Raw genomic sequence first — 27,487 nt, forward strand, 5'->3', positions numbered from 1 at the left:
CCGGACGGAGAAACTGAGCTCTTCAATATCACAGCAGGTGTATTGCAAGGGGACACTCTCGCGCCGTACCTTTTTGTCATAGTGCTTGATTACGTCATGAGACAAACACTTGGTGAGCAAGAGGTAGAGCTAGGATTCGAACTTGAACGCAGGAAAAGCAGTCGCTACCCCCCAGTTGTCGTCAGCGACTTAGACTTTGCTGATGACATTGCCCTTTTGGCGGAAAAGATCAAACAAGCACAGGACATGCTCCTCCGTTTGGAAAACGAATCAGCAAAAGTTGGTCTACACCTTAATGCCAAGAAAACAAAACTGATGGCATACAATCAGGTACTTCCCATTGAAATCAGAACAAAGAGTGGAGACCTGGTGGAAGTGGTCACTAACTTTAAGTACCTAGGCTCCAACATGGAGAGCACAGAAAGGGACTTTGAAGTAAGGAAGGCCCTAGCCTGGAACAGCTGTCATAAGCTGAGGACAATCTGGACATCTGGGCTGTCGCGAAAAATCAAACTGAAACTCTTCTTTGCAACTGTAGAATCCATCTTATTATATGGTAGTGAAACTTGGACACTTACCAAATCTACAACGAAAAGACTAAATGGATGCTACACAAAAATGCTCCGAATGTGCTTAAATATCTCCTGGGAGCAGAAACTTACTAATGTGCAAGTATACCAAGATCTGCCATTAGTCACTGAGAAAATAAGGATAAGAAGGATGAAATTGGCAGCTCATTGCGTCAGGCACCCAGACATCGTTGCCTCAAAGTTTGTACTCTGGGAACCAACAAAAGGGAAAAGAAGCCGAGGGAGACCTAAGCTGACGTTCTTAGACAACCTGAAACATGACACCAACCTTACCGATGTGAAGAAAATCAAGTCCCTGATGGAGGATAGGGAGAGTTGGAGAGCTATCTCAAGCCTGGTTCGAGCGGGAGCTCGGCCAAAGTAAAGTAAAAGTAAGAACTATTCAACAAAATCTATTTTATCGATACGAGTGCCACCAAGCAACACATGACTTAAAATAACTTTATCGCTAAAAGAAATCCCTAAAACGTCTCTTATTTCCACTATGTATCTGAACGCACAGTACGTCTGACTGAGATTCACATCTATAGCCTTTTAACATTTTTTTACCATTTCTCCGTGGAATAAAATATTTTCCTTCCAGCTTTTAGAGACATGTTTTTATATCTGAGAGCTAAATATATAAACCACATGTATGATACAGCATGGGCATATCTGGTTTTGAGTGAACTAAATCTAAAACTTACCGGCAAAGTGGAAAACCTCACGGCGTGTTGTCAAGCAGGAATCTTTGTCAAAGACCTTTCAACAGAATGCAGAATAATAGGATTAAAGTCTTCGCACAGGGTTCTAATAAGAAACTCAACCAAATACAAGTGCGAGTTAGTACAAGGAAGTATTTGAGGAATAAACCCCCATATATGGTCATTTCTTTCCCGATTGGTCAAAGTTACGTCGACAGCCATTGTTGACATATAAAGTCACACGTTATGGGCTTCTAGACATACCAGGTGCCTATAAAAGTTGTTTTTCCGGCCTCCTACAGATTTTCCTTTGTTGTAAAAACGTAGCCCGGGATAGCACCTTGACCTTCTAATTCAGTTAGGCTCCTGGTCTGGTATCGTGTGCTGCAGTCTTTGCATTTCGGTTGGTTACTGAGGCCATATGGTCTCGGAGCTCAAGATAGGGATTTTTAGTGGAAAATAAAAAGCAGAAATGCTATTTCATGCAAGATAACATAGTTTTCCAACCACTCATAACTTAAATAAGTATAAATAGTTGTAAAACAGAGTGATGTAGTGTGTGCTTTTGGAAGACAGTGAATCAAAATTCTCGAAAGAAATATAATCCGATAGGCAAAAACTACTATATGTACAGAAAGAGCATTGTTATTGTTTTCTAGAAAATCTTACCGGGATACCGGGGTGGGGGTGGGGGGTCCATTCGGCCCTCTTCGTGAATTAATTTAACCCTATATAGACTGGGGTGGCATATTTTACAAAAAAATTGCTAACACTTGGATTTTCAGATTTTTTTTGCTAAACTACAGTAACTGTTGTTTTCATATATCTTTCATGTATAACAAATCTTGATGTGACATTTATAATTAACTGTTCGTTATTTATGCTAATGTGATGACTAATTGGTCAAATCCCCTGGTCCAATATACCCTATATATGGTCATTTTTTCCCGATTGGTTACAGTTTTCGTCAACAAGCAATATATCAAAATATAAAGCTAGGTGTATGGGTTTTCAAAATACCAAGTGTTCATAAAAGTTATACTGTGTTTGGTTATTTTGGCCCCCTATAGATTTTGTTAAACCCTTAATTTATAGTATTTGCAGTCCGTACAACATCCTAGCCCGCTTCGTAACTCTGAGGACCTATCGGTGATTTAAGATGCTGGCCCATGGCGTGCTGTAGGTAGGTTACAAGGGCGCTATCATAAAGAAATGCATATTTACTTTTCCTCTGTCTTTTTTCCAAACATTCTTAAAAGCCATATAAGTTTGTTAATTATGTCATTCTGAACCATTCTGTTGTAAGCTGCAGCTGTGCCTACCTACCTATCACCAACATTAGTCTCTTGACCTCCAGGTCGTTGGGTAGGGGGTCATGGTAGACAGCTTTAGAAATATTCTTGACTGTTTACATTCTCATTTTTAATATTGGTAAGAACGACAATGTTGTGATCTTTCACATGTATCTTACATATATATCTGGGTTAATATAATAACCTGCTATCTGTTAACCAAAACACGTGATAGCCGCCCTGCCGACATCGTTGGAAAACTGTTATCACACTTGCATTATCGACACACGTCACGGGGAATGCCTTCCTTCCTTCCTTGAAGTTCGCTTCCTCCCCTCCCTACGTCCTCCCTTCCTTCCTTTTCGTTTCTTTGCTTCCTTCCTTTTCTTCGCTTCCCACCTTTCTTTCGCTTCCTTCACTTCTTCCTTCCTTCACTTCCTTCCTTTCCTTCGCTTCCTTGCCGCCTTCTTCCTTCCTTCCTTCGCTTCCTTCTTTCCTTTACTTCACTTCCTTCCTTCTTTCCTTTCCTTCTTTCTTTCTTCCTTCCTTTCTCCCCTTTACTTCACTACTTTTCCTTCTTTCGCTTTTCCTTGATTCCTAAAATTGATAATTGATCAATTGATAAACAAACTAATGAACAAACTAATGAATGAAATAGTTAATCAATTAATTATTCTGTCCATTAGTTTGTTCATTAGTTCGTTTATATGGGATGTTCAGTTGCGTTTTCATGTTCCTAATTAATTGTTGGCAGGGAAGGGATGCAGTGATGAGTAAAACAGACGCCAAAAAAAACGTGCAAGAACAAGTCAGCCATAATAAAATTTTATTCCTGGCTTAAAAAGTTTGTAGCAATCATAAGCACTATTAAACAAACAAAAAAATCTGTTAGCATACCTCATGAACACCAATGCTCCTGCATATAGTTTTTAATCAAGAAACGCCACTGTGACAAACTAACAATATCAAAGACGTACATGTTGTCATTAGTACTAGTACACAGCCATCGTCGCTCTTTCCCCGTTTCATGAACTTAATCTTACATTCGACCGTTGTGCATGTGTAACAATTTAAATTTAGATTGCACAAAGTAAATCTACAGCTTCGCAATGAAAGTTTGCGGCAAACTACTTGTAGTTGTCTCAGAGCATTGCTTTTGTTACTATGCTCGGTTTTTATTGACAGACTTTAGAAAGTCCAGGTGATGCTGACTCCCCAGCAACAATGGCCTGACACGTGCCAGCGCCTGTTGCTGCGACGGCGTCCCCAGAGCCATCCACGCCTCACGCGGCTCTGCGTCTCAGAGGCGCCACCTGGCGAACCTGTAAGGAACAACACCAAGGGAGCATGAGTACAAACGCAGATTCCTGGGGGCATGTTGATACAATAAATCTACAATGCTTCCCTACATTGTGTAAAGCATGCTATAAATAAAAATCAATGATATAGACTTTACAATTACTTTCTGAATTGAATAAAAATCAATTTGATATGATTCTACTAAACTTACCGGGAAGGATCAGCACAATACCCCCGGTTGCCTCCTCGCTGTCCGGCAGTTCGATGGTGGCCCAGCGGGGCTTCAGGTCGCCGCAGAAGAGCCGCATCGCTTCACTCAACTCAAGGGTGTCTGTACGGGACTCGTCCAGGGACATCTTCCGGCGCCCACCCTTCTTGGAGGCTTGGGTGGACCCCTCCTAAACAAAAAAATCAACGGTTAGCTATGAAATTCTCTCTATGTATACAGATTTTTCAACGTTATCAACTTGGTCATTAACATATATTTTTCCTTTTATGTTCTTTATTGAGACACGACAAAGGTACAGCGACTTTCGGAAGGTCTACATGTATAACAGCTACTAACAGTACAACTAAATATACATATATGGATATCTATAGGTATGAATAAATCAACATATACATGTAGGGTCTAGCTTGCCATTTACACTATTGGTTCTATGGTATAAACATTCGTGGATATATTTGCCTACTTGTACACAGTGTGGATTATCGCCTCCTAAAATGTAGTTGAGTTTACCTATCGAACAAAGAGTAGCAAATTCTTTAGAGCAAGCGGAAAGTAATTTGAACAGCTCTGTGCGTTTGTCATTATATCGAGAACATTCCATAACAAAGTGACGTTCGTCTTCGATCTTCACGAAATACCAACGAATATTTTGCCAAAGACATACCTCTTTGTTCTCCAGTTCCTTTGCAGCTTCTTTTGCTTTCTCGTCTTCTCCTTCGTCTTCGGGCACGATGTAGCAGATGTCTCGCCCAGAGAACTTGTAAGCCTTCAGGTCCTTTTACAAAACATCAGTATGTCAGAAAAGACTAATTCAATGCGGTATTTCCATGTCAAACGTTTGTTGGGACACAACCATATCTAGCCTGTGTTTACACAATCTAGGCTGGGGTTAATGACCCTTCACTAGGGCGGCGGCAATTGTAGGGTCGGCCGGAGGAGCGAGGTTTTAGTCAGGCTAAAAGATATCTATGTCATGAAAAAGTGCATGGACGTATTTCGAAGCAAACATATAAGGAAACATGTAAAACGATTGGAAGCGGAATATTCTTAGACTAATATGAGATAAAATTGTTCACCTTGTTGTGGTCGAACATGACCGCCGCTGCGCCGTTTTCACCCTCGGTGTAGAAGGTGTCGGTACCCTCGTCTTCGTCGGTCTCGACGGTCTCCCAGTACAGCTTGTTTCCATCACGGAACTTTAGGTTCCGCTGAGCCAAAAGTAAATTTAACAACGTCAGACAACCCAAACCTTTGATTTATTGGTGCCTTTCAATTAAGCTAGTCAGAATAACGTCAACTGCACGTGTATATTTCATCGTTAGCTTAAAGTTTTATCTTCGTATACTTTGCGAAACAAAATAGAGGAGACAGTGGCACTATTTGCTACGATAAGAAAGAGGATAATTCCTCCTTCCCACTCACTGAAGGACTGAACTAAGAAGGGTATTTTCGTCTACAAGCTCTGATGTTCTTTGAAACATGATGGCTCTAGTTCTCAAGCCAACATGCAGACAATATATGCACTTACCTTGACGACTGGGTCCTTTGAAAGATGCAGTCCCAGTTTGATCAGCCCCAACAAAAGTAGTATCCCCAGCACAGCACAGATCACGCCGATCACGATCTTCCTCCGCCGCTGCGGGTTTGCTACTCGGGCCTCTTTCTGTAGTAGGGGAAAGGTAAAGGTATGGGAGGAGAGGTGGTGGGGGTAAATAAACATGGTATAGAATTTAGTATAAAGAAGTCATTGTTGGCCATAGGGCAATAATTCAAGAATATATACCGACATTTTGTCCCTTAGCGTTTGCACACAGTACTGCAGTTCGTCAGAGAAAGAGATTTTGTTGAATAGCATTGTCTCTTAAGCATATATTTTTCTATGTGACTATACAACACTATTGTACAACGTCTGGTTTTATTCCTACAGTGTCAACCGTAACATGTGTGTAGTTTTTCCTACACAATCCACCTAACAGGAGGAAGTTCCACGCTCAGAGCTTTTTTCCTAGAACAACATCGCTATGGAATAAGCTTCCACGGACTTGCTTCCCCACAGGGTACAGCCTGAAACTGTTCAAATTAAGGGTAAACAAACATCTCTCTTCACAATTCAGTAATGTAACCCAAAACGCTTGAGTGGCTCCATGAGCCTTGTTTTGCGGTGACCTCTAAGTAAATAAAAAAAAAAAAAAGTTTGATACGGTGACACTCACCTTGATTTTCGCAATCTCGTCCGGGAAGACTCCACCAAGCGGCCGCTCGGTATAAGTCGGAGGCGGCGGCTCCTTTTTCTCCTCACTGCTCGCCATTGTTGATGGCTCGGTGTGGGACAAATCCTTCTTCTCGTCGCATGACGTCATTGTCGATAACTCTGTGTTAGAAAAAACAACCATAAACCCATACTTTAATGCGAAATGTGCCTCACAGAGACTAAGTGCATTTAAAGTTTGCGGCGATTTGATTTCGCAGTAAGAAGAAAATGGAGTGTTCGCGGTAGCGCTATAGTCACACAATGTTACGGTAATGGACACACCGGTGCCTTTGAGGACAGTCAGTCGGAAATCACCTCCGAGTGACTCGACAAGGGTATAGAACAGTCTCTTCAAACACATCTTATTGCAGAACTATTGCAGAACTACAATGTTAAGTACGCACATGTAGCGCTTAGCCTTAGACAGTACAAGGGGGTTTAGCTGACAGAAGACAGAGCGAAAAAGTTCGTAGTGAAGAGTTCACAGCGAAACACGCGAACATGAAACGTAAAACCTAGATATATTTACAACAAACACTATACCTAATGCTGAATGATCTCTGCGTCAGAAGTTACAAAGAATCCACCAGATCCAACGATACCTCTGCACGCTGTAGAAGTCTGGCCCAGTGTGCACAGGCTGTCAGTTTGACTGGTTCTTTATCCAGGTTAATAGTTCCTGTACCGAGAACTCATGAATATTCAAATCTATTTCTGTAACATGACACAAACCATAAATTACTTACGCAAGACCTAATAACAAGGAGGAGCCATTCATGGGTCATTGTCCCATCCTCTGCCGAGAAGTTTCAAGATTCCGAGAATCCGTACTCGTACGACGTACGTTACAATTGAAGTCTGGAGGGTGGGGTGGGGGTCACGAGCGCACCCCAACTACCTTCCTGTGGGCGAGAGTTGCGTCTGTCCAAAAATGTATTTAACTTAGAATCACCATATCGCCCTCCATTCTTTATATTTTTTGCTAAGATTTAAGTCTAGTTTGATATTCTGGCCATCATTTATCCCCACCGCGTTACATGTAATTGAGATTAGCTTTGCCTTCCTATTGGGCATCTCGAATGGTAAGACTTGAGGAAATACTAACTTTTCAACACCGTAGGAGGCAATAAGGATACCTCTCATGGAGTCTGAATGTATATTGTCTAAATCTTTACAGAATGTAGATTATATGTGGGTTCCGATGTAGAAATTACACCATTACATCACACAGTCACCCAAATGGAAATGTCAAGGGGCATCAATGCTTTATCTTTCAGAACTCATGAATATTCAAATCTATTTCTACACAAAAGAAAAATTACTTACCCTTCTAAGAACTAATAAACGTAAGAGCCACAGGACATTCAACCCTCTGCTACAGAGAACTTTTCAGATTCGGAGAATTTACAGGCAGCAGGACTGTTGGAGTAGAGGGGGTCGTATTTGGAAGTGTGCAGCGCCGGTACCCACAAACACGCTAAAATGTATTGAACTCAGAATCAACCTAAACTTCCATTCTACATTTTTAACGACTTTGTAACAACTACACTGCTAACTATCTCGGTCTTTTCGTGGATATCATCCTCACATTTCTGTGAGTTAGTGAGAGAGTGAGTGCGTGAGTTTGTGTGTGTGAGTGAGTGAGTGAGTGAGTGAGTGAATGTTTGAGTGTGTGAGTGAGAGTGCGTGAGTGCGTGCGTGAGTGAGTACTTGAGTGAGTGTCTGAATGCGTGAGTGAGTGACTGATTGAGTGTGATAGTGTGTTAGTGAGTAAGTGAGTGTGAGTGAGTGGGTGAGTGAATGTGGGAGTGACTGAGTGTGTCAGTGTGTAGGTGCGTGATTGAGTGAGTGAGTGAGTGAGTGAGTGAGTGAGTGAGTGAGTGAGTGAGTGAGTGAGTGAGTGAGTGAGTGAGTGAGTGAGTGAGTGAGTGAGTGAGTGAGTGACTGTAGGTAATACTACACTTAGTCTACTGAATCAGTCAAATAAGTGGCCGGTTGCCACACAAGAAACGTGTGTGCCATCCTGTTAGCTGGCACATGTTATGGCACTATGACATCATTCACAAACTAGTCCACACCCATAGTAAATGCCAAGGGGGTCAATTTTCACTGCACTGAGAGCAGCTACTCTATACCCCCACCCCTCCACCACCCCATGATGATAAACATAGATTTGTCCTGCATATGAGGTTTGTGAACAATTTCTCTGACTCAAAAATAGAGTAGAACTCCGGATCCAGTAGACAGAGGTAACCTTGGACGTTGGTCAGTAGGGCATATTTAAAGGATACATTTTCGCTAGATAGACGTATTAAAGACATGGGACTCTCGGTTCTATAGGGAAGATATCTTGGAGTAGTGTAGTGTTACCTGTTTTGTCTTCCCAACCATTTGTTTTGTTTTTATCGCAAATTGTGCGGTAAAGTGTAGACATCGACAAATGGATAGACACGCGCTTGTACTTGTGTTTCCGGTGTTATTCTGTTGTGACAATATTGTGCATCATTCACAAACGTGGAAGGGAAATGAGCTGAGCTCTTGAAATCCCCCCCTTCCCCAAAACCATCTCCCCCCACCCCCCTTCCCCCAAACCACTATAACATAACAACCGGACTAGTCTTACAGGTGGTTGGTACTTTTGTTGTTTCTCCTAGTCAGAGAACGCAGCAAAACTGTATTGTTCACAAAGGAGGTGAACAAGATAGTGGCATATATGTGTTTGATTGGGGCAACTTCAAGATGGTTTTGATCTCCCTCTCCTGCCCTGACAATATAACTCCAGCGGAGTTTTAGTTGACCAACAGGTGGTTAGCACTCTTGTTGTTTCTCTCAGTCAGAAACTTTAATAGAAAAACAGAACCATTACGAAGGTAAACAAGATATTTGGCCAGTGAAATATGAAAAGGATATATGCGTTTGAGACGATTCAAAATATTAGACAGTAAGTTTATGTAGTTCGTAGATCTAGACTTCAGCCAATCTGGCTGTAGGCCAACTCAGTCACGTGGGAGTCTACCGGCTAGTCACGTCCTCTTCCAATCGTCAAAGTGAAGTCCCGCCCATCTTCAATCCAGGTGTCTGTGTCGGCATTGTTTTAGGCACCTGGTGCCACAAGGAAACGCGACAAGGAAACGATATTTGGTAAAAAAAACAACACAATTATAGGTCAACGGGGTTAAACCTTGCCATGAAAGAGCTCTTTCACAGAAGACTACACAATAGATGTATGGAGGTCTGCATTTAAGTTCGCGGGGATTTAATTTCAAGGTTGCGGGAAAAAGGACTTTTCGCAGTGGTTTTAAGTTCGCGGTGAAGTGGTCGCCGCGAAAACCGCGAACTTTAATCCATCGCGAACACTTCTGCATTTACAGTACTACTACGCGGTAGTACTACGTATGTAGATATGTGATACGTTTTACCGCTGAGAAAATAATCTCAGGCTGATAGATATTTGGATCATGCAAAAAGTCATCAGAGGTAGAAAATGCTACAGGATATGAAGATATGGCGTTTACTACATGCACTATGTGATCAATCCTTACCACAGGACTAAGCACGACGTCTCACAAAGATGTTTATGTTATGCCATGTTTATTCAAGCAAAAGAATAAAGAAATCACAAAAGCAAACTTCCATTTATCAATGCTGACGCAACGTAGTTGAACCGTCATTTTGTGTTGTGATGTCTAGATTATACAACCCATTTACAGATCCGATCATGGCACTAACCAAAATATGAGAATAGTTACCTGCTTGAAAAAAGCAGGTCTTGATTCTGGTAGGGATCTTTGTGATTCCGTACCGATATCTTTCGAATCTCTGAATGGATTGCGATTTCCTTTGCTATGGGGATAGAATGTGTGAGCCATTGTGCTATAGCGCGCATTAGAAGTTTGCTGCTGTTTTGTAGTTCGTTTTTTTTTTAAATATTTACACCACTTTTGGACCTTTAGTTAGTAGAGTGGTCCTAGTTGATAGCAAGTCAGCTGGGTGCAATTTATGAGCGGGTGTGCGGGGTGAATCACTATATACACATAAGGGATATGTCCCAGCAGAGCATGTAAAAGGTGAAGCTGATGGCTGCAAAGATCAACAACTAGTAGAAAGAGTGCAACTGTGACCATTCCTGTCACCTCTGTATGGAATCAACCATTATACAATGTATACACATTTTGGGATATGTGCCACGTGTAGGTGTAACAATAGGAAATAAAAATGAAAGGTATAGTTTTGGATCTCACTATTTAGCATCAAACCATATCAACCCCACAACACAGTACGCACCATCACAAAACAAAATATTTCATGCAGGTTTGAGTTTTCAGACTCTTGTTCTGTGCTGATTGCATTCCCACGTTGGTGGCATTTTCGGGAACGATGCGCAGGGCGGTGTACCTTGCACAACTGCGCGCCACCTCTGGTCCGGCCAGGGACTGCAGGCCCAGAATAGGAGGCAGCATGGCGATCTTGAAAGCTTGTTCTCGTGTTCTGAAGTTGGAAGGGGCGAAGGGGTAGGCCTCGTCCCAAATTGACCATAAAAGCCCTGTCTGAATAGGATCAACATCGGCTTGTATTTTATATCTATGGTCGAAAACCTTTTTCTCTGTTTCAAAAACATAGAAGAAATTCCTTCGTCGACAGAGGTATCAAACACGAAGTTCGTAGTAAAATCTACACGTCCATAATTTCCTGTACCGAGAATTCATGAATATTCACGTCCATTTCTGTACCACCATTACGTCATCCACACACCCAAATGAAAATGTCAAGGGGCATCAATGCTTTATCTTTCAGTGAGAGCACCTGATTTGCCCCCCACCCCACCCCCTCCCCCAATGATGTAAAGATTCACATCGTTTTGTCTTGCATTTGGGACGGGAATCCTGTACTTGGTCAGAAATAAGAGCAGAACTATTCGTTCTTGATGGAGGTAACTTGGTACATTTGCAGGATGCATATTCATGAAACAAATTAAAAGATACCAGAAACTAAGATCATACAGTAAAGCTCAAGGAGATCATCTGGCTGCCGTCAAATTATACTTGATTTTACACTGCCAGTTCTTTCTTCTTCCAAGAAGCACAATGAAGACCCGCCCATCTTTAATTCAGGTGTCTGCGTTAAGGTGCGCTCCCACCGCACTTGTGTCAAGCTTGCGTCACTGCGGGGTTCGTTCACTGCGTCACTGTTTTGGTATCTTCTCCGATTTTTTTATGATTTAGATATTGCGTAATACGTAAAAGTGTGACTTAGAAGACGACAAAATACACAAAAAGAAAGAAAATTCGTTCTTTATCTCTGAAATTCGTTGAGTATCTTTCGAACCCCGCAGTGACGCAATTGCAAGCTTGACACAAGTGCGGTGGGAGCGCCTTCCGATTGTTTTAGGCACCTGGCGTCATGAATACACACGACAAGGAAACGCGATTCTACCTTTAGTTATAATAACATTGCCCTTTTACAGAAGGCGTTTGTTAATCAGTATATGGATTTATTCATCGTCGCAACTATCCAGCAAGTTTCACTTCTGCAACTACAGTCAAGGCTACCTCTCACTCGTGTCAATTCTACATACAATTATGAGGTTACAACACAACCTATTTTGGTCTATCTGACCATCCCTGAAAAAAAATCTCTTTTTTTTCTGAAATCAGGCGAAAATTAATGAGCGCGTGGATTTCATCCATACAACCTACTTGCTGCGGCCTTATGGATATTTTTAATGTCGGGCATTGTAAATATCTTCAGTTTTTATCCGTATGAACTACCCTATGTTGTGGGTTTTACTTACTACTTACATGTAGGACATAAGGCTGTGTGTTTTGGACATAATGTTGTGGGTTTTAGGGAGAGAAAAGGGAATGAATTTTACACTTTTCATAAAGGGTTTTGTATTCATTTCTCACATTAAAAGAAAGAACATTACTCATAATAATCCAACAAAAGAAATATCTTTACACACTTTTATTCCTCACACCAAATAACACATTTGAAATCATGAATAATTTGCTTAAAACAGCATTACATTTTGTCAGACTTTGATCATATGATCATGAAGACTGCCTTGTGAAATGGGAAACACCACCCATTTAGTTTGTGCACTCCACCAAACAACAAGATAAATAAACACCGCCTTAAAATCCGAGTGAAATAATACATTCAAACAAATGATTGATAACCAATATCCAAGCTTACATATTATTATTAGTACGAGTAAAATAATGTATTCAGATATAAAGTATAACACTAGATAGAAAGAATGGTCAAGATCACAAATAATTACACAAATAAGTTTTTACACTCCACCAAACAACACCGCCTTAAAATCCGAGTGAAATAATACATTCAAGCAACTGTTTAATCGATAACCAATATCCAAGCTTATACATTAGTACGAGTGAAATAATGTATTCAGACAGATATAATGTATAACACTGCATCGAACGAATGTTCATGATTACAAATAACTCACATCAGTCTTTATAATCTACATTATGTGACACTTTAGGCAGATTCAACTTGAGGTGTACTTATGGTTGACCTAGTATATTTCACGTGCGCAAATAAGTAAATACATTAGCGAATGTTTAGATATCAGAAACTGTTGTAAACATGGTACTGTAGTATTTACATTGATATACTTTGATATTACGTTAAAATCATTGTATTTACTTTGGGGCATCAACAGCTGTAGAGGGCCTAACAAAGTTCGACTACTTTTGTAATGCTAAAGTTAACAAAGTTCTTTAAATGATTATCTGAATTAAGACTCAGGTGACTGAGCTGAAAGAGTTATGTATGCAATATCACCATAAAAGTTTATGAACATATCTGATATCGTATAAAAAACGATTAAAGGTGACATTAAAACTTGATACACAAAGTCTTGTAAAAACATGCATCCTTTAGAACTATCGAACCTGTAACTGTGTTATACAACAAGATTCTCTACATCATTTATAAAACTGATTCATTCTTATGACAGAACATAACCCATTCACAGATACATAAGTTCGAACCACCCCTCACAAGCTAAAGCTCCTAACTGTTGTGTTGCCATTCTGTTCCTCCCTTTGTAATATAAAAATATGAAAACCACAGCCACAAATCTGCAAATATTTGTAGAACCGATCTCCACAACATATAAGTTTACTGGTAAAGTCGTCCCGTTGTTCTGTTGCCACATTATTCCTATCTTCGCCATATGAAAACCACAACCACAAAATATACATTCTAAAATGTGAAAACCAAAAGCTCTCTACAGCATTCAAGCATACTGATAAAAGTCATTCAAATGAATGATACTTCAAAAGAATAACAATACAAACATTTTCTGAGTACGGTAGTCCACAATAATGCTTTCTCTTATAGTAACTTACTCACATAAAGGAAGCGCTACCTCCCCAACTACAGCTTTCCCCCAAGTCTGCAATTATTTCTAAAACCAAAAGATCTCCAAAACATTTAAGTTTACTGGAAAAGTTGTCTTGTTGTTCTGTTGCCACATTGTTCCTATCTTCGTCATATGAAAACCACAACCACAAATATACATTTAAAAATGTGTAAACCAAAAGCTGTCCATGACATTCAAGCTTACTGATAAAAGTTATTCAAAGAATGACACTTCAAAGAAAACCAATACAAAATTTTCTTAGTACGTCAGTCCACAGCAATACTTTCTCCTAACCTACTTACACAAAGGAAGCGCTACCTCCCCAACTACAGCTTTCCCCACCATGGTGGACGTAGTCATGCCGCCCAGGATGTCCAGTTGGGACACGCTGAGGTCGAAGTTCTTGTTCATCCAGTTGACGACATCCACGGCCATGAGGGAGTCCACGCCGTAGTTGATCATGGGCTGGTCTGGGTCTATCTGGTCCGCAGGCATGCAGAGGATTTGTCCCAGCTGCTCCAGTACTCGCTCACGGAGGTCGTCTTCGTTCAGGTCAGTGTCAGCTGGTGGCAAAAAGGGACGAAAATCGTATTTAGAAACCTTTCCATTCTTATGAATGTGTCATCACTGCACAAAAAGCAATATTTAAGCCTGCCGTAAAGCATGTTATTGAGCTTTATAAAAGTGGTGTTTAACGACTGGTTACGAATCCTTTACACATGTTTTTAAAGATTAGATTTTGTGTAGTGGCTTTTTCATAAAAGTGGTGCTTAACGGTTGGTTTACGAATCCTTTACACATGTGTTTACAGATCAAATTTCGTGTAGTGCCTTTTTCATAAAAGTGGTGCTTAACGGTTGGTTAACGAATCCTTTACACATGTGTTTAAAGATCAAATTTCGTGTAGTGCCTTTTTCATAAAAGTGGTGCTTAACGGTTGGTTTACGAATCCTTTACACATGTGTTTACAGATCAAATTTCGTGTAGTGCCTTTTTCATAAAAGTGGTGCTTAACGGTTGGTTAACGAATCCTTTACACATGTGTTTAAAGATCAAATTTAGTGTAGTGCCTTTTTCATAAAAGTAATGCTTAACGGTTGGTTTGCGAATCCTTGATGTTTACAGATCAGATTACGTTTTGTGCATATGTTTATCAACCTGGCATGTCGTGATTGTTTAAATCAAGTAGAAGAAGTCCTACATTTTAACATGATGAAAGAGGAACCTACCAGATTTTGTCTTGTTGTTTCCACTTGCAAGATGCCTGAACTTCATGCTGGTTGGATACGAAAACTGCAGGCACTTGTTCCAGTCCTGCACAGACAAGTGGATACAGAAAATGACAGAAAAGTTAGCAAGGAAATATCAACAGTTTGAGGCTTGGTTCAAAATAATGACCATTTCGAAATAATGAAAATATACATCATGATGTGGAAAAGAACCTTTTTTTATGTAAAACAACTGTAACGTTATGAAAGATTTCATTGTCACCAGCACATTTCATAACACGCTATTCAGTTTAGTAACGGTAATGATATATTTGATGTTAAACGTACCATGTTTGCGAGGGTGACCATGGGGGTGTCTCTGGCCTTCAACAGTCGCGGCAGCATCTGCAGCACCTCTTCAACGTGCAGACTCAGCAACCCCTTCCCTTTGACGATTTTGGCTGCTTTCGTGTTCCCCTCCAAGACCCCCACGCCTCTGACGGCCCCAAGTTGTACAGACAGTGCCGGGAGACCTTGCCGATGTCGGTGTTCAGCCAGGGCGTCCAGGACACTGTTGGCGGCCACGTACCCGCACTGGTCCGGGTTTCCCCACGTGGCAGCTGCGGAGGACAGCAGGAAGAAGATGTCGAGGTCATCCTCCTGTGTCAGCTCGTGCAGATGGAGGGCTCCCCACGCCTTCGCCGCCAGGGACTTTTCCAGCTGACTGTCCGTCACGTCCAACACATTGGCGTCATCAATGACAGCGGCCAGGTGGAAGATACCATTCAGTGCAGGGACCGAGGTGTCGGCTCTGAGATGATTCAGCACATTCCTCAGTGCTGTCTTGTCTGACACGTCGACTTCATACGTGTACACCTTGGCTCCTTTGGACTCCATGTACTCGACTGTGTGGCGATTTTCTGCCGTTCTGCATCCACGTCTCGACAGGAGAGCGATGTGCTTTGCTCCCCGGTCTACCACCCAACGTGCCAAAGCCTGTCCGATTCCTCCGAACCCGCCGGTAATGACGTAGCTACCATCTGCCTCGAGGGTGTACGGTGAAGGCACCAGGCTCTCCGGTTCAAACTTGTCGGGTACTTCAAAGACGACCTTTCCGATATGTTGACCCTTCGACGTCCATCGGAACGTCTCCTTGTAGTCGTCGATGGTTTTCACTGTCGTCGGCACGACACCAACTCGACCCGTCTCCAGAAGAGAGACGATTGTCTCCATCATCTGTTGGACGTACTTTGGTCTTTCCTTCATCAACAGGTCTATCTGAACGGAGAAGAAAGCCTTGTTGTTCAACAGCAGGCCCATGTTCATCCCAACGCTTTCCAGCATCGAGCGTTTCCCGATTTCACAGAAGGTGCCGCCAGGCTTGAGACACTTCATAGTCTCAGTTTGCAGATCACCGTACAGGGAGTTGAGGACTACGTCTACTCCCTGACCATCCGTCCACTCCATGACGTCACGGTAGAACTGGGTTGACCTGGAGTCGGAGACATGTATTATCCCCATCTGTCGAAGGTAGGTGCGCTTCTCGTCTGTTCCAGCGGTGCAGAACACACGGGCCCCAACCATGCCTGCCACTTGTATTGCCGCTTGTCCCACCCCACCACAGGCAGAGTGGATCAGCACCGTCTGTCCTTCCCGGAGCCGGGCTCTCTCGATCAAGGCGTAGTACGCGGTGAGATAGACCACACCAAACCCAGCTGCATCCGTCCAGCTGATGTGTGCAGGCTTGGCCATGACGAAGTGTTCCTCACAGATGACGTGCGACGCGAAGCAGTGATCGCCGAAGGCAATGACCTCATCTCCAACTTTGATATTATCCACGTCATCGCCCACCTCCACGACTGTGCCTGCACACTCCAGGCCAAACTGTGTTTGCAAGTTGAGACCTTCCAGAAGCCCGAGAGACATCATCACATCCTTGAAGTTCAAGCCTGCCGCGTGGACTTTGATTTTGACTTGTTTGGGTGACAGTGACACGGACACTTGCTCGTAGAACGCCATGTCGTCCAATGTTCCCGTCTTCCCGGGAGCGATATCCAGAGCCCAGTTACCAGAAGGAGATGTGATGATGCTCTCTGAGATGGACGTTTTCAGTAGCCTTGGAACCAGCACTTCATTGTTACGGATCGCGAGCTCCCTCTCCGCCGGTGGGTCGGACTTGAGAAGGGTCTCAACAACGCCTGTCAACCCGTTAAGAACTTCTGATGGCAAATCTACCGTGTAGATGGGAAGGTCTCTGATCTCATTGTTGACAACGCGGAAGAAGCCCGCAGGGAGGGATGACGTGGGACTCGCACACTCAACGCTACCGCCTACTGTGAAAACCCACATGTTCTCAACTCTCGCAGAAGCCTGGTACAGGGCTTTGGTCAACGTGCGTGTGAATTCCAGGGACTTGTCCTCTCCTGTCCAGACGTACACGACTTTCAGCGGAGGGCCTTGGCTGGGGATGTCGATCCTGTCACCGACGGGATGCACCATGGCGTCATTGGGTAGCATCCTCTGGATAGCACTGGTAAGAGGGCTGGTAGAATCGCCCACGAGGAGCCACTGCTGGCTGTCAGCGTTATGCGCTACAGCAGGGACTGCGCGCGATGGCATTGGCTTTCTTCCAATGATGATGGAATGGAAGAACTCTTGTGGCGAAGAAACGCTCACAACATCGCTCATCCCTCCATCTGCGAAAAGCTTGCTCCATCCTTCTCGTGACAGCCAACAGTTGTCCGTCCTGTAGTCATCGTCATACACCCAACAGAGCTCCAGCGACCCAAATACCAGCTCGCACATGTGGAAAGCATTTGTCGGTTCCATCATGACGAGCCAGCCACCAGGACAGAGAAGACTCTGCATGTTGTTCAGGCCTTCCATCGCGTCCACCGCCGAGTGAAGGGTATCCATACAGAGGACGACGTCAAACGTACCAGGAACGAAGTCCTGTGGCTCCACCGCTGCTTCGATGTCTAGCTGTTGGTACTTGACAAAGGTGTAGTCTTCAAGGACTTGGCTGGCATGTGAAAAGAACGTGGTGTTCAGATCAGTGAAGACGTACTCAATGTGTCCCGCGTCTCCTTGGCTTTTGAGAGGCTTCAGTAGGTAGCGCGCCAGTCCACCCATGCGACCTCCGACTTCGAGAATCCGAAGGGTTTGTTTACGCTGAAGTGCGGCCTTCACAGCTTGCTCCATGGCATCTGCACAAGCGCGGTAGTACATCCTTGTTGTAAGGGAGTCCATGAAGTATTCGGCCAGGCAGTCGGCGGCAAAGAGAATCGGCAGGGCAGCGGAAGGGTCACGAAGACTGGTCGGTAACATGTCCCCGAGCCGCCGCAGCATGCTGAACTCCTGCTCCATCGCCGGGACCTCTTTTCGCACCTCCTCCATGCTCTTGTGGATGTCATCAAGCGACTTCGAGTCGTCCTTTTCTTTGCCTGCAGCATCGACGATGGTTCTGAGCCTCTGTACGTACCGCTTGTTCCTTGGGTTGACCTCATTTTCGGGGACAGAGTCCAGTGCGTGTTGAATGTAGGACACCGCCAGACGTTTCAGCTTAGGTAGGGCTCTCTCTGCTGTCTCAATCATCTCCATGTCGTCCCCGTACTGCTCCTGTAGACGGTCCTCTTTGAACAGGTCGCAGAAGATACTTGTTGGTGGCAGAGGAGAGGTGACAGGTTGCCATGTTGTTTCATACAGACAGCTGTCTGTGTTTACGTCTGTCTTGATGCCTGAAACATTTGTCGCTTCAAATCCGTCGATTTGTGCAAGGATCTTGCCCTGGGTAGTCGCCAGTGTTATGTTAGCATGGAATGACATGCTGGTACGGGAAACAACCGTGGCGTGAGCTACCATGGGCTCCCCGAGCGGCAGAGAGGGCACGTACATCTTGAATGTGGCGATCTCTGTTGGAAGATACAGAGTCGAGCTTGGACCAATGGCAGAGAGGGCAACCTGGAAGCATCCGTCCATGGTTGTTGTTTGGACCCTTTGCTGTGCATCTGTGGCTGGCTTCAGGAACCCGATGGCTTCCCAGTCACCCACAAACGCCTCACTCACGACCTGGAACTCAGAGCCGTACAGCAATCCCAACTCACTGAATCGCTGGTAAAATGTTTCACTTGTCACTGTTTTCATGTCTTCCGAAGGTGTGGTGTCCAGTCCGCCCTCTGTCCTAGCATCTTCTTGCTTAGTGACAAGGCAGCCCGCGTGCAGTCTGTCTGTGGCAACCTCTATCTTTCCTCCCTCCTTGGTGTATGTCAGTTGGACCGAGGCTTTGCTTTTGTTGACGTCGCTGCCTTCTGGCCAAACCAGGACTTGTTTGAACTGGATGTTCTCCAGTGCCGGGTTCTCAGAGCTATCCACGGCCATCTGCACCATGTACTCAATGTATCCCGCCCCTGGGAACACGACACTTTCGTTCACCACGTGGTCTGCAAGGAAGGGGAACTTTTCCAGGGTGATGTTGCCATTCTGCCCCTTGAAACTGCGGTCCTCCAGACCCAGCCTCCTTTTCTGCGAGGATTCTGCTTCTTGCCAATGCCGCTGGTGCTGCCAGGCGTATGTGGGAACCGGTGACCATTCAGCAGCGTCCTGGGTGGCGTTTGTCCAGTCTATGTCCACCCCATTCACGTACAGGGTGGCCAAGGCACGCAGCATGCACTTGTGGTCGTTTTGCTGGCGCTGTCCGCACGGTACGGTGACTTTCATGGGACAGTTTTCGTGCTTGAGTGTCTGGTTGACTGAAGACAACAGCGTAGCGGAGGCGCCAAGCTCGACGAAAACGCCAGGATTGTGGTTCTGGATGATGGCTTGAATGGCTGAAGTGAACTTGACCTGACCTCTGATGTTTCCCCACCAATACTGACCGTCAAACTTCCCAGTGTAGTCGCATCCTGTCACCGTTGAGTACATAGGTGCGCGATCTTGCCCTTTTCCGTTCGCCTGTATGGAAGACATCGCTTCGAGAAACTCATCTTTGATTGGGTCCATGTGGTCGGTGTGGAACGCACAGGAGACGCGCAGCATCTTTACCTTTGTTGGATTTTGATCTTGAAGTGTAGCAATGGCGTCTGTTGACCCTGCGATGGTGACAGATGTAGGTGAGTTGTCGCATGCTACTTTCACGCCCTCGCACTTGGCAATGAGCACCTCAGCCTCCGCCTTTGATGCGCGCATGGCCGCCATGCTCCCGGTTCCCTGTAGTTTGGCTTGTTTGGTGCTTCTGATATGGATAGCCTGGATGGTTTCCTCTAAAGTCAGACCACCACTGGCATAGGCTGCTGCGACCTCTCCCAGACTATGCCCGACGATCACATCGGGAGAAACGCCCCAATGCTTCAGCAAAGCAAACAAGCCCAGCTGGGTGAAGAGTATGGCGGGTTGGGAGACAATCATGTCATCCAGGGTGAGCTCTGCGGTGCCGTCGCTTGAAGTGAACAGCCCGGTCTTCTGTAAGAGGGACCATCCACTGACTCGTGCGAAGATCCGGTCACATGTATCAACTGTATCCATGAACACAGGCTCCATCTGATACAGCTTCCTCCCCATGTCGTCCCACTGTTGCCCTTGACCGGGGAAGACGAAGCAAACTTTTGGGCGGGAACTCTGTGCTGTTCCAGTGATGACATCATCGGCAGCCATCTTGTTGACGTAACCCTGCAGGCCCTCTCTGGTCTTGGCGCCAGAATTGGTCACGACGGCCAGTCTGTTTTGATAGTGGTTTCTGCGCGTGGCTACCCACGAGGAAACGTTGATGGCATCCTTCTCATCTTTGTACGTCAGCCACTTGGCGGAAAGGTCCCTGAGGGCGTCCGGAGACTTTCCGCTGAGCGGCAGAATGATGAAGTCACCTTCTTGATCACTTGGTCCAAACTGCCATCCCCTCTTGTTGTAGGACTGACGTACCGACTTTTTAGCGCTGTTCTCTTCCATGATCACATGAGCCAGGGCTCCTCCAAATCCAAAACTGTTGACGCCGAGGGTCACCTTCTTGTTGTCAGGAAAGGTTTCCACCTCAGTTTGCACTGAGATGCCGAGCTCGTCAAAGTCGGCTTTGGGGCTCGGCTTGGTGTAGTTGACGGAGGGACAGAGGGCTCGCCTGTCCAGCATCAGCGCAGTCTTGATGACACCCACCATGCCTGCTGCGCACTCCATGTGCCCAAAATTGCTCTTGGCAGACCCAATCTTCAGTGGAGAGGCTGGACGTCTACCGAAGGTTTTACCAATGGCTTCAGCCTCCGCAGGATCCCCGACGGGCGTGCTTGTTCCGTGCGCCTCGACGTACATGACGCTTGAGAGAGGGACTCCGAAGCGGGCGTAGGTTGTCCTCATCAGCTTCTCCTGTTCACCGGAGGACGGCATGGTGATGCTCTGACTGAAGCCGTTATCGGATATAGCACTCCCCCTGATGACGCTGTACACGTGATCTCTGTCCCGTATGGCGTCGCTGAGAGGCTTCAACAAGATGGCGCCGAACCCTTCACTGCGGACGTAGCCGTTGGCAGATGCGTCAAACGGACAGCTGAATCCGTCAGGTGACAGCACCCCCATGGCGCTGAACGCCACCGTTACCTCCGGCATCAGGAGCACGTTGGCTCCCTCGACGATGGCGACGCTGCATTCTTTGTTCCTCAAGGAGGAACACCCTAAGTGTAGGGCTGTCATGGACGCCGCGCACGCCGTGTCTACGGCAAGGCTCGGGCCCTTTAGATTGAAGGCATAGGAGATTCTGTTGGCGGCCACGCTGTGCGCAACACCTGTGTTTGCATACGAGTTGAAAAGGTGTTTGTCATCGGCCATGTTCAAAGCGTAGTCCATCATGCCTATTCCCACAAACACACCACACGACTCAGACACACTCTCAGGCGTGATACCTGCATCTTCAAACGCCTCGTACGTCACTTCCAGCAGGTGGCGCTGCTGGGGGTCCATCATGGCGGCCTCACGAGGCGAGATCTTGAAGAAGGTGTGGTCGAACATGTCGATGTCGTCCACAAAGCCGGCCCTGCGCGTGACGTGGGTGCCTGGCTGGTGCGGGTCGGTGCTGTGGTACACGTCGAGGGACCATCGCTCCGCTGGAACCTCCGTGATGACGTTTCGTCCTTCGCTGATGACGTCCCAAAACTTAGAGGGGCTGGTGGTACCGCCGGGCATCCGACAACCTGGGGAGGGTACGAACTTACAAGTGACTTTTTTACAGTGTAGACTATTATAGTTTCGATCCATTTTTAACGAATGCGGTATGATTATCGTTAAGCAAAACTGCTGCAACGAAAGTTTCCGAGCAATAACCATAGAGAAATGGCACGGACACAATGAAATTGAATGACCAGTAAAACTTCTCATAATGACAGTAAGTGGAACAAGAAGGAATGCACTACGACTTTGATCCCGACCAGCCCCAACCTAGGTCGGTGCTGGGTTGGAAGATGCCTGGAATCGTCCGATTGTAGCCCCAGTTTATCCGAGTAGAATATGACTTTACCGACGATTTCTACAAATTCTATCATCAGCTAACTTAAAGATATGGTCGGGATAAGGTCGGGCGGCCATATGGTTTGCTATTTATAATAGGGGCTAGAAGTGGAGAAAGTTGATACTGTCGACATGTCGTGCGTTGCCCCGCCGCCAGGGGGGGCATTGAAAGTATCGTGATGAAATGTGCGGTAACGCTCACAGTTTGAATGGGACACTTAATGACACACAAATGAGGACAAAAGACGTGTTACGTTTCTCTGTTTTAAAAGAGTGCGTGTGAAAGGGGGACTCACCGATTCCGACGACAGCTATGGGGAGGTTGTAATCAGTCTCGTGCAGTTCGCCGGGCTGTTGGCAGGTGTCGTGCATGACTGCACGGCCTTTGGGTTCAGGAGGCATGGTGCTCGTCCTTCTGTCAAGACTGTCGTTTCACCAATGACGACCTGTGGACAGAAATAGCCATTCATAGAAAACAAGATGGCGCCTGTGTGACGTCAAGTTCCAACATGGCACCGCCCTTGGACTCCGGCGAAAACAAGACAGTCAACCAAGTGAAAAAAAAAGATTTCGATAAAAAAATAACAGAGCAATATTGTAAACGGGAGTATAACATATATTCAATGGTTAACCAAAGTCCAAAGTGATCATACATTTTAGATTGGCAAACTATATCAACTAATTACTGGTATTTGTTTATCTACTTGAATTCATCACAAAGTGATTGGGAGGGCAAAACCGGTTCGAACTACCTTTACAAGTCCCCCCCCCCCTCACATAAAAGTAACGCCAACAACGTGCAGAAAGTAAAATTTGAGAACGAAAACATATAAGATACAGAACGTATGAATATAAAACCTTAAAGCTACACATGAGTTACAGATGCTACACCCACGCGAAATAGACCAAGTACAAGGAAGATCAAGACTGTAGAGTAAACTGAATCTGTCAGCTCACTGTCTGACACTCAGTGGCCTAAATATTACTTATAATCAAAAACAACTATCAAAACATAAAAAGGGACCCGTCACTAAGTGGACCAACACTGTCACAAGGATAATGCATAATGGTAAGTAAAGCTAAGGGCACAACCCGCCGTACGTGCAAATACGTGCTGTCTACGTGCCAAAGCGCGGGCAATCTTTTGGGATCCGTAAGTGGCAAGTACCGCCTCCGTACGAACTCGTAGAGAATCCGACGGATTTTGGAGCACGCAGACACGCCGTAGAACCTTACGTGCAGGCAGAATTTTGTCCGCCATCGGGCTGCGGATTCGCCCCGCACGTGCCAGGACGGGCGACGCGCCCGCCCTGTACAGCCTGAACGTTTTCAGAAATACGTGGCGGACGTGGCCTCAAAAAGAAAAAAAAACATAGGGACAAATTGCACGTACGGCGGGTTGTGCCCTTAGCTTAAGTGAAGACGTCAGAGGACGTAGTCAACCTGGTAGAGACGCAATTAAGTACCGGTGTGACAGCGATCTCGCCCCCCCCGGCGATCTCGCCCCCCCCCCCCCCCCCGGGGGGGCGAGATCACTGGCGTTTTCGCCTCCCTTTAGCGTTTTCACCTGGTACTATACTGCACCTGGGGAGTAACGTATATGGTGTGTTACCTGGTACCTATATGGCACCTTATTACCGTACCGTAAGATGTTATACCTCGAAAGTCGATATTATATTGTTCGGTGCAAACATGACATTGAAATGAAAAAAGACAATTTTTGCAGCTGAGGTGGCATAAAACAGTGCTACTGCGAACGTATGAATCAACACCGTCTATGGTACGGAATACGTCAGCTATATGTTTTCAATTTGTCACGGTGTTTTCTTTGTTGTGCTGGAAACAGTTCCAAAGCACTAACAAAAACACACGTGAATAATAGTTTCTCATTATAAACACTATCTACGCGCAAGTTGATATAGCTGTTGCTAAATGCTACACAAACACTGGTAAAGTACCTGTCTTAAGAAACACGGGTAAATGCATCAGTTCCTAAATACTAGAAAAGACAGTCATGTTGGAGGTGAAGATATCCCTTGGCCAGGTGCATATACCAAAATGTGCGTTATTCTAATTAATACCTAATATTTGCATAATTAATAAAGACATTACATAGTTCTTTTGTGGTCACTTCATTGTAGAGACTTCATATTGGAGATATATAGGTTGCTTGAGGACAGGTGAATACAATGAAATACATCTTATGTCAAGACTCAGGTATATGCAATAATGGGAATACAAGGGACCAAACCCTCCTTGTCTGAAACAAGTTCAACTATCTTGTTACCATGTAATTACGTTAATATTGATACTATGAATGGAGTTATGTATCAAACTCGTGTACTTATATCATTCTGAAACTACATTTTGTGATTTATACCAATCAACTTCTAAAATGTCATGTAAACCCGTTTTTTTGGGGGGGGGGGGCGAAATCGCTAAAGGGGGGCGAGGTAGGGGGGCGAGATCACTAGCCGGGGAGGGCGAGATCGCTAGTGATTTCGCCCCGGGGGAGATCACGGGGGGGCGAGATCACGGGGGGGCGAGAACGCTGTCACACCGGTAAAAACAACGGCCAAGTGAAATGTAACCTGCCCACCCGGAAGTAAAGGCAGTGCACGCAACAACATTCAGGTGTAAATCTACACCGACTCGACAAACATTAATTTATCTTCTACCATAAGGTATCAGATGTGATACATTCCTTTAAACTACTATACAATTTCCCTCTTTACTGTCGGACACGCGTGAATCTTTGTGATTCTGTCAAGATTTTTACGTACAACTTGGAGAGAATTTTTGTGTTCAGTGACCTTATCCGACAAACCCCACCTCTACCCCTGCCGTCAGGCAACAATAATAGCTCACAAACTGCTTTACTCAGACCAAGGCCCAAATCCTGCAAAAGTTCTCCCATCCGAAGTAGCTTGAATAATCCCGCAAAACAAAGACACTAACAACTAATCCTTAAAGGAGACCTTGGGATGATAGGTCTTAATACAGTTGGCTTAATAGTTAGCAAGATGTGTTAGCTTTCTAGGAAAATGTCCTAGCGACCGATTTTTGAAACTCCCTTTTCTATACACTCTGTCTAAAAGCCAGAAATGAAGCAATAGAATATCTAAAACAATCACCGAATCTGAGGATGACAAACTCAAGAACACATTCCGGCTAATTTGAAGGGGAGAAATATCGAACGGCAAGCTTAAGGTGAATTCTGTTACAATACACTTTTCTCCTCAATCGCACCTTGAAAGTTTCAAACAAGAAACGACGACGGCCACAAGATTAGGCACGAATATCTGGAATATTGATGCAGTCAGAATTCCAAGAATGCACTAGAAATACCCAGGAATATACAAGAATTCATTCAGACGGCATTCCGGCTCATTTAGCCTCTCGCGTGAAAGAATAATTGAAGTCTTGTCCTCGGACAAAGGAGGTATGACACACCTTCTTTCTATTCCTTGAAGTAACTTCCTCTTCAAAGAACTAGAACTAAAGTTGACATCTATCCCTGTAACGCACAGACGAATAACCACTTACCTTTCGTAGAACTATAATAGAACATTGACAATTACTCTACAAAGAAAATTCTAGATTCTGGGAAAATTATAGGCCGCAGGGTGGGTATAGCTTGGGGTGGGGTTGGGGGTCGTGGTCGCAAATGCACAGACGGGTAAGTAAATAAACTGCGGTAAATTGTCCAGTGGCGCAAAACGGCGCAAATCGGTGCAATTTGTCGACTGGAGTTGTCATTTGTTTCAACTTTCCAATAAAAAAAAGCACAAATCGCGATGGGCACAAAATCTCGTGCAGTTTGTATATCTTATAATATCTTACCAATGCTACGTTAAGTACCATAGGTAAACATGCTTCATTTTGCAAATCTATTTTTGATGCATTTAGAAAATATACTTCCTGAACGTTCGCTAATTCATTGGCAACACTTGCAAATGCGCCAATGTGACCGCAATTGAAAATTGGCACAAATTCGCAGAGTTAGGGCAAACAATTTCCTCGCGCAATTTGTAATTCAGCGGGATAACGCTTTATCGGTAAGAGTTGCTCCTGTCCAAAATACATTGATCTTATAAGCATTTCCACTACATTAAGTTACTTATGCCTTACCATCTACCACGTTTTCTTTTAAAGAAGCGGCTTACCTTTGAGCGTACTTCTTGAAGCAGATCGGTCACAGAGTATTGGAGAGTGTTTCTCTGCGCTCTTTTTATACTATCTCACGACAAAAGGCTCGACACAAATGTCGAAAACAAGATATCAACTTGCAACATGTTTTTGATCATCTCGGGCCACTATTGGTTGAAAAATACGAAGGAGCGTGTTTTTCTCGCAGAGTTTCCTCGTAGTCCGCATGAAAAACAAACCTACATATCACCTCTGTATTGTTACATAACTTCATAACAACCTCGACATAACAAAGGTGTTTACTAAGCTCAAGTTTCTTCCAGGAAGGAACGGGATTTGGCTCATACCCAGCTTGTCCACTTGTCCCAAACAAAAAGCAACGCCATTAGAACAATGACCACATATCATATTACCAGGGTCAATGTTGAATCAACAGCCAATAACTTAGCTTAGTCCACGTGCATAGCCTAGTTCAAGTCTATGCATATACAACGGGCGTTCAGAACAAATGCTCAGAAAGGAAAGATATCTGTACATAATACCCAATGCCTGCAATGGTCTGTAACTGTAAGACTATAGAGGCGTTATCAATCTTTCTAGTTTCTACGTGGTTTAGAAACGCCATATACACCAATATTTTCTTACTTTATTGTGAATTTGTATATGGATGGTATGTTTATGGTCTTTTTCCTGCGTGCCATATTGTTTTGTTCAGTTAACTGTTACATAAAACAATGATCGACCACAGGAAGTATGCTTACACTGCAACGTTACATTTGATATTTGTCATGCTAATAATCGTGGATCGTTATAAACTCAAACTCAGCTTAATTCAGAAAGTAGGGGTCCTTACCGGGATGGTGGTGGCAGAAAAACGAGCATCTTTAATACGGGACAAATTACGCCAGGCA

The 27,487-nt window shown here is 44.5% G+C and overlaps 2 protein-coding genes across 2 annotated transcripts; both read right to left on the reverse strand.

The window, feature by feature from the left end:
- Window positions 1-3,374: 3,374 nt before the first annotated feature.
- LOC118426220 lies at window positions 3,375-10,804 on the reverse strand. Its single transcript, XM_035835486.1, has 7 exons — window positions 10,672-10,804; window positions 6,307-6,464; window positions 5,622-5,756; window positions 5,170-5,301; window positions 4,758-4,868; window positions 4,076-4,262; window positions 3,375-3,887 (listed from the first exon to the last, which is right to left on the reverse strand). The coding sequence occupies exons 1-7, from the start codon at window positions 10,802-10,804 to the stop codon at window positions 3,754-3,756; spliced, it is 990 nt and encodes a 329-aa protein (XP_035691379.1). The 3' UTR covers window positions 3,375-3,753.
- Window positions 10,805-13,608: 2,804 nt separating this feature from the next.
- Window positions 13,609-26,697, reverse strand: LOC118426432 (hybrid PKS-NRPS synthetase pynA-like). Its single transcript, XM_035835809.1, has 5 exons — window positions 26,594-26,697; window positions 22,724-22,873; window positions 15,294-22,114; window positions 14,967-15,051; window positions 13,609-14,300 (listed from the first exon to the last, which is right to left on the reverse strand). The coding sequence occupies exons 2-5, from the start codon at window positions 22,827-22,829 to the stop codon at window positions 14,032-14,034; spliced, it is 7,281 nt and encodes a 2,426-aa protein (XP_035691702.1). The 5' UTR covers window positions 22,830-22,873; window positions 26,594-26,697; the 3' UTR covers window positions 13,609-14,031.
- Window positions 26,698-27,487: the final 790 nt, after the last annotated feature.

This window comes from Branchiostoma floridae, chromosome 11 (assembly GCF_000003815.2).
Source record: "Branchiostoma floridae strain S238N-H82 chromosome 11, Bfl_VNyyK, whole genome shotgun sequence".
Lineage (NCBI taxonomy): Eukaryota > Metazoa > Chordata > Leptocardii > Amphioxiformes > Branchiostomatidae > Branchiostoma > Branchiostoma floridae.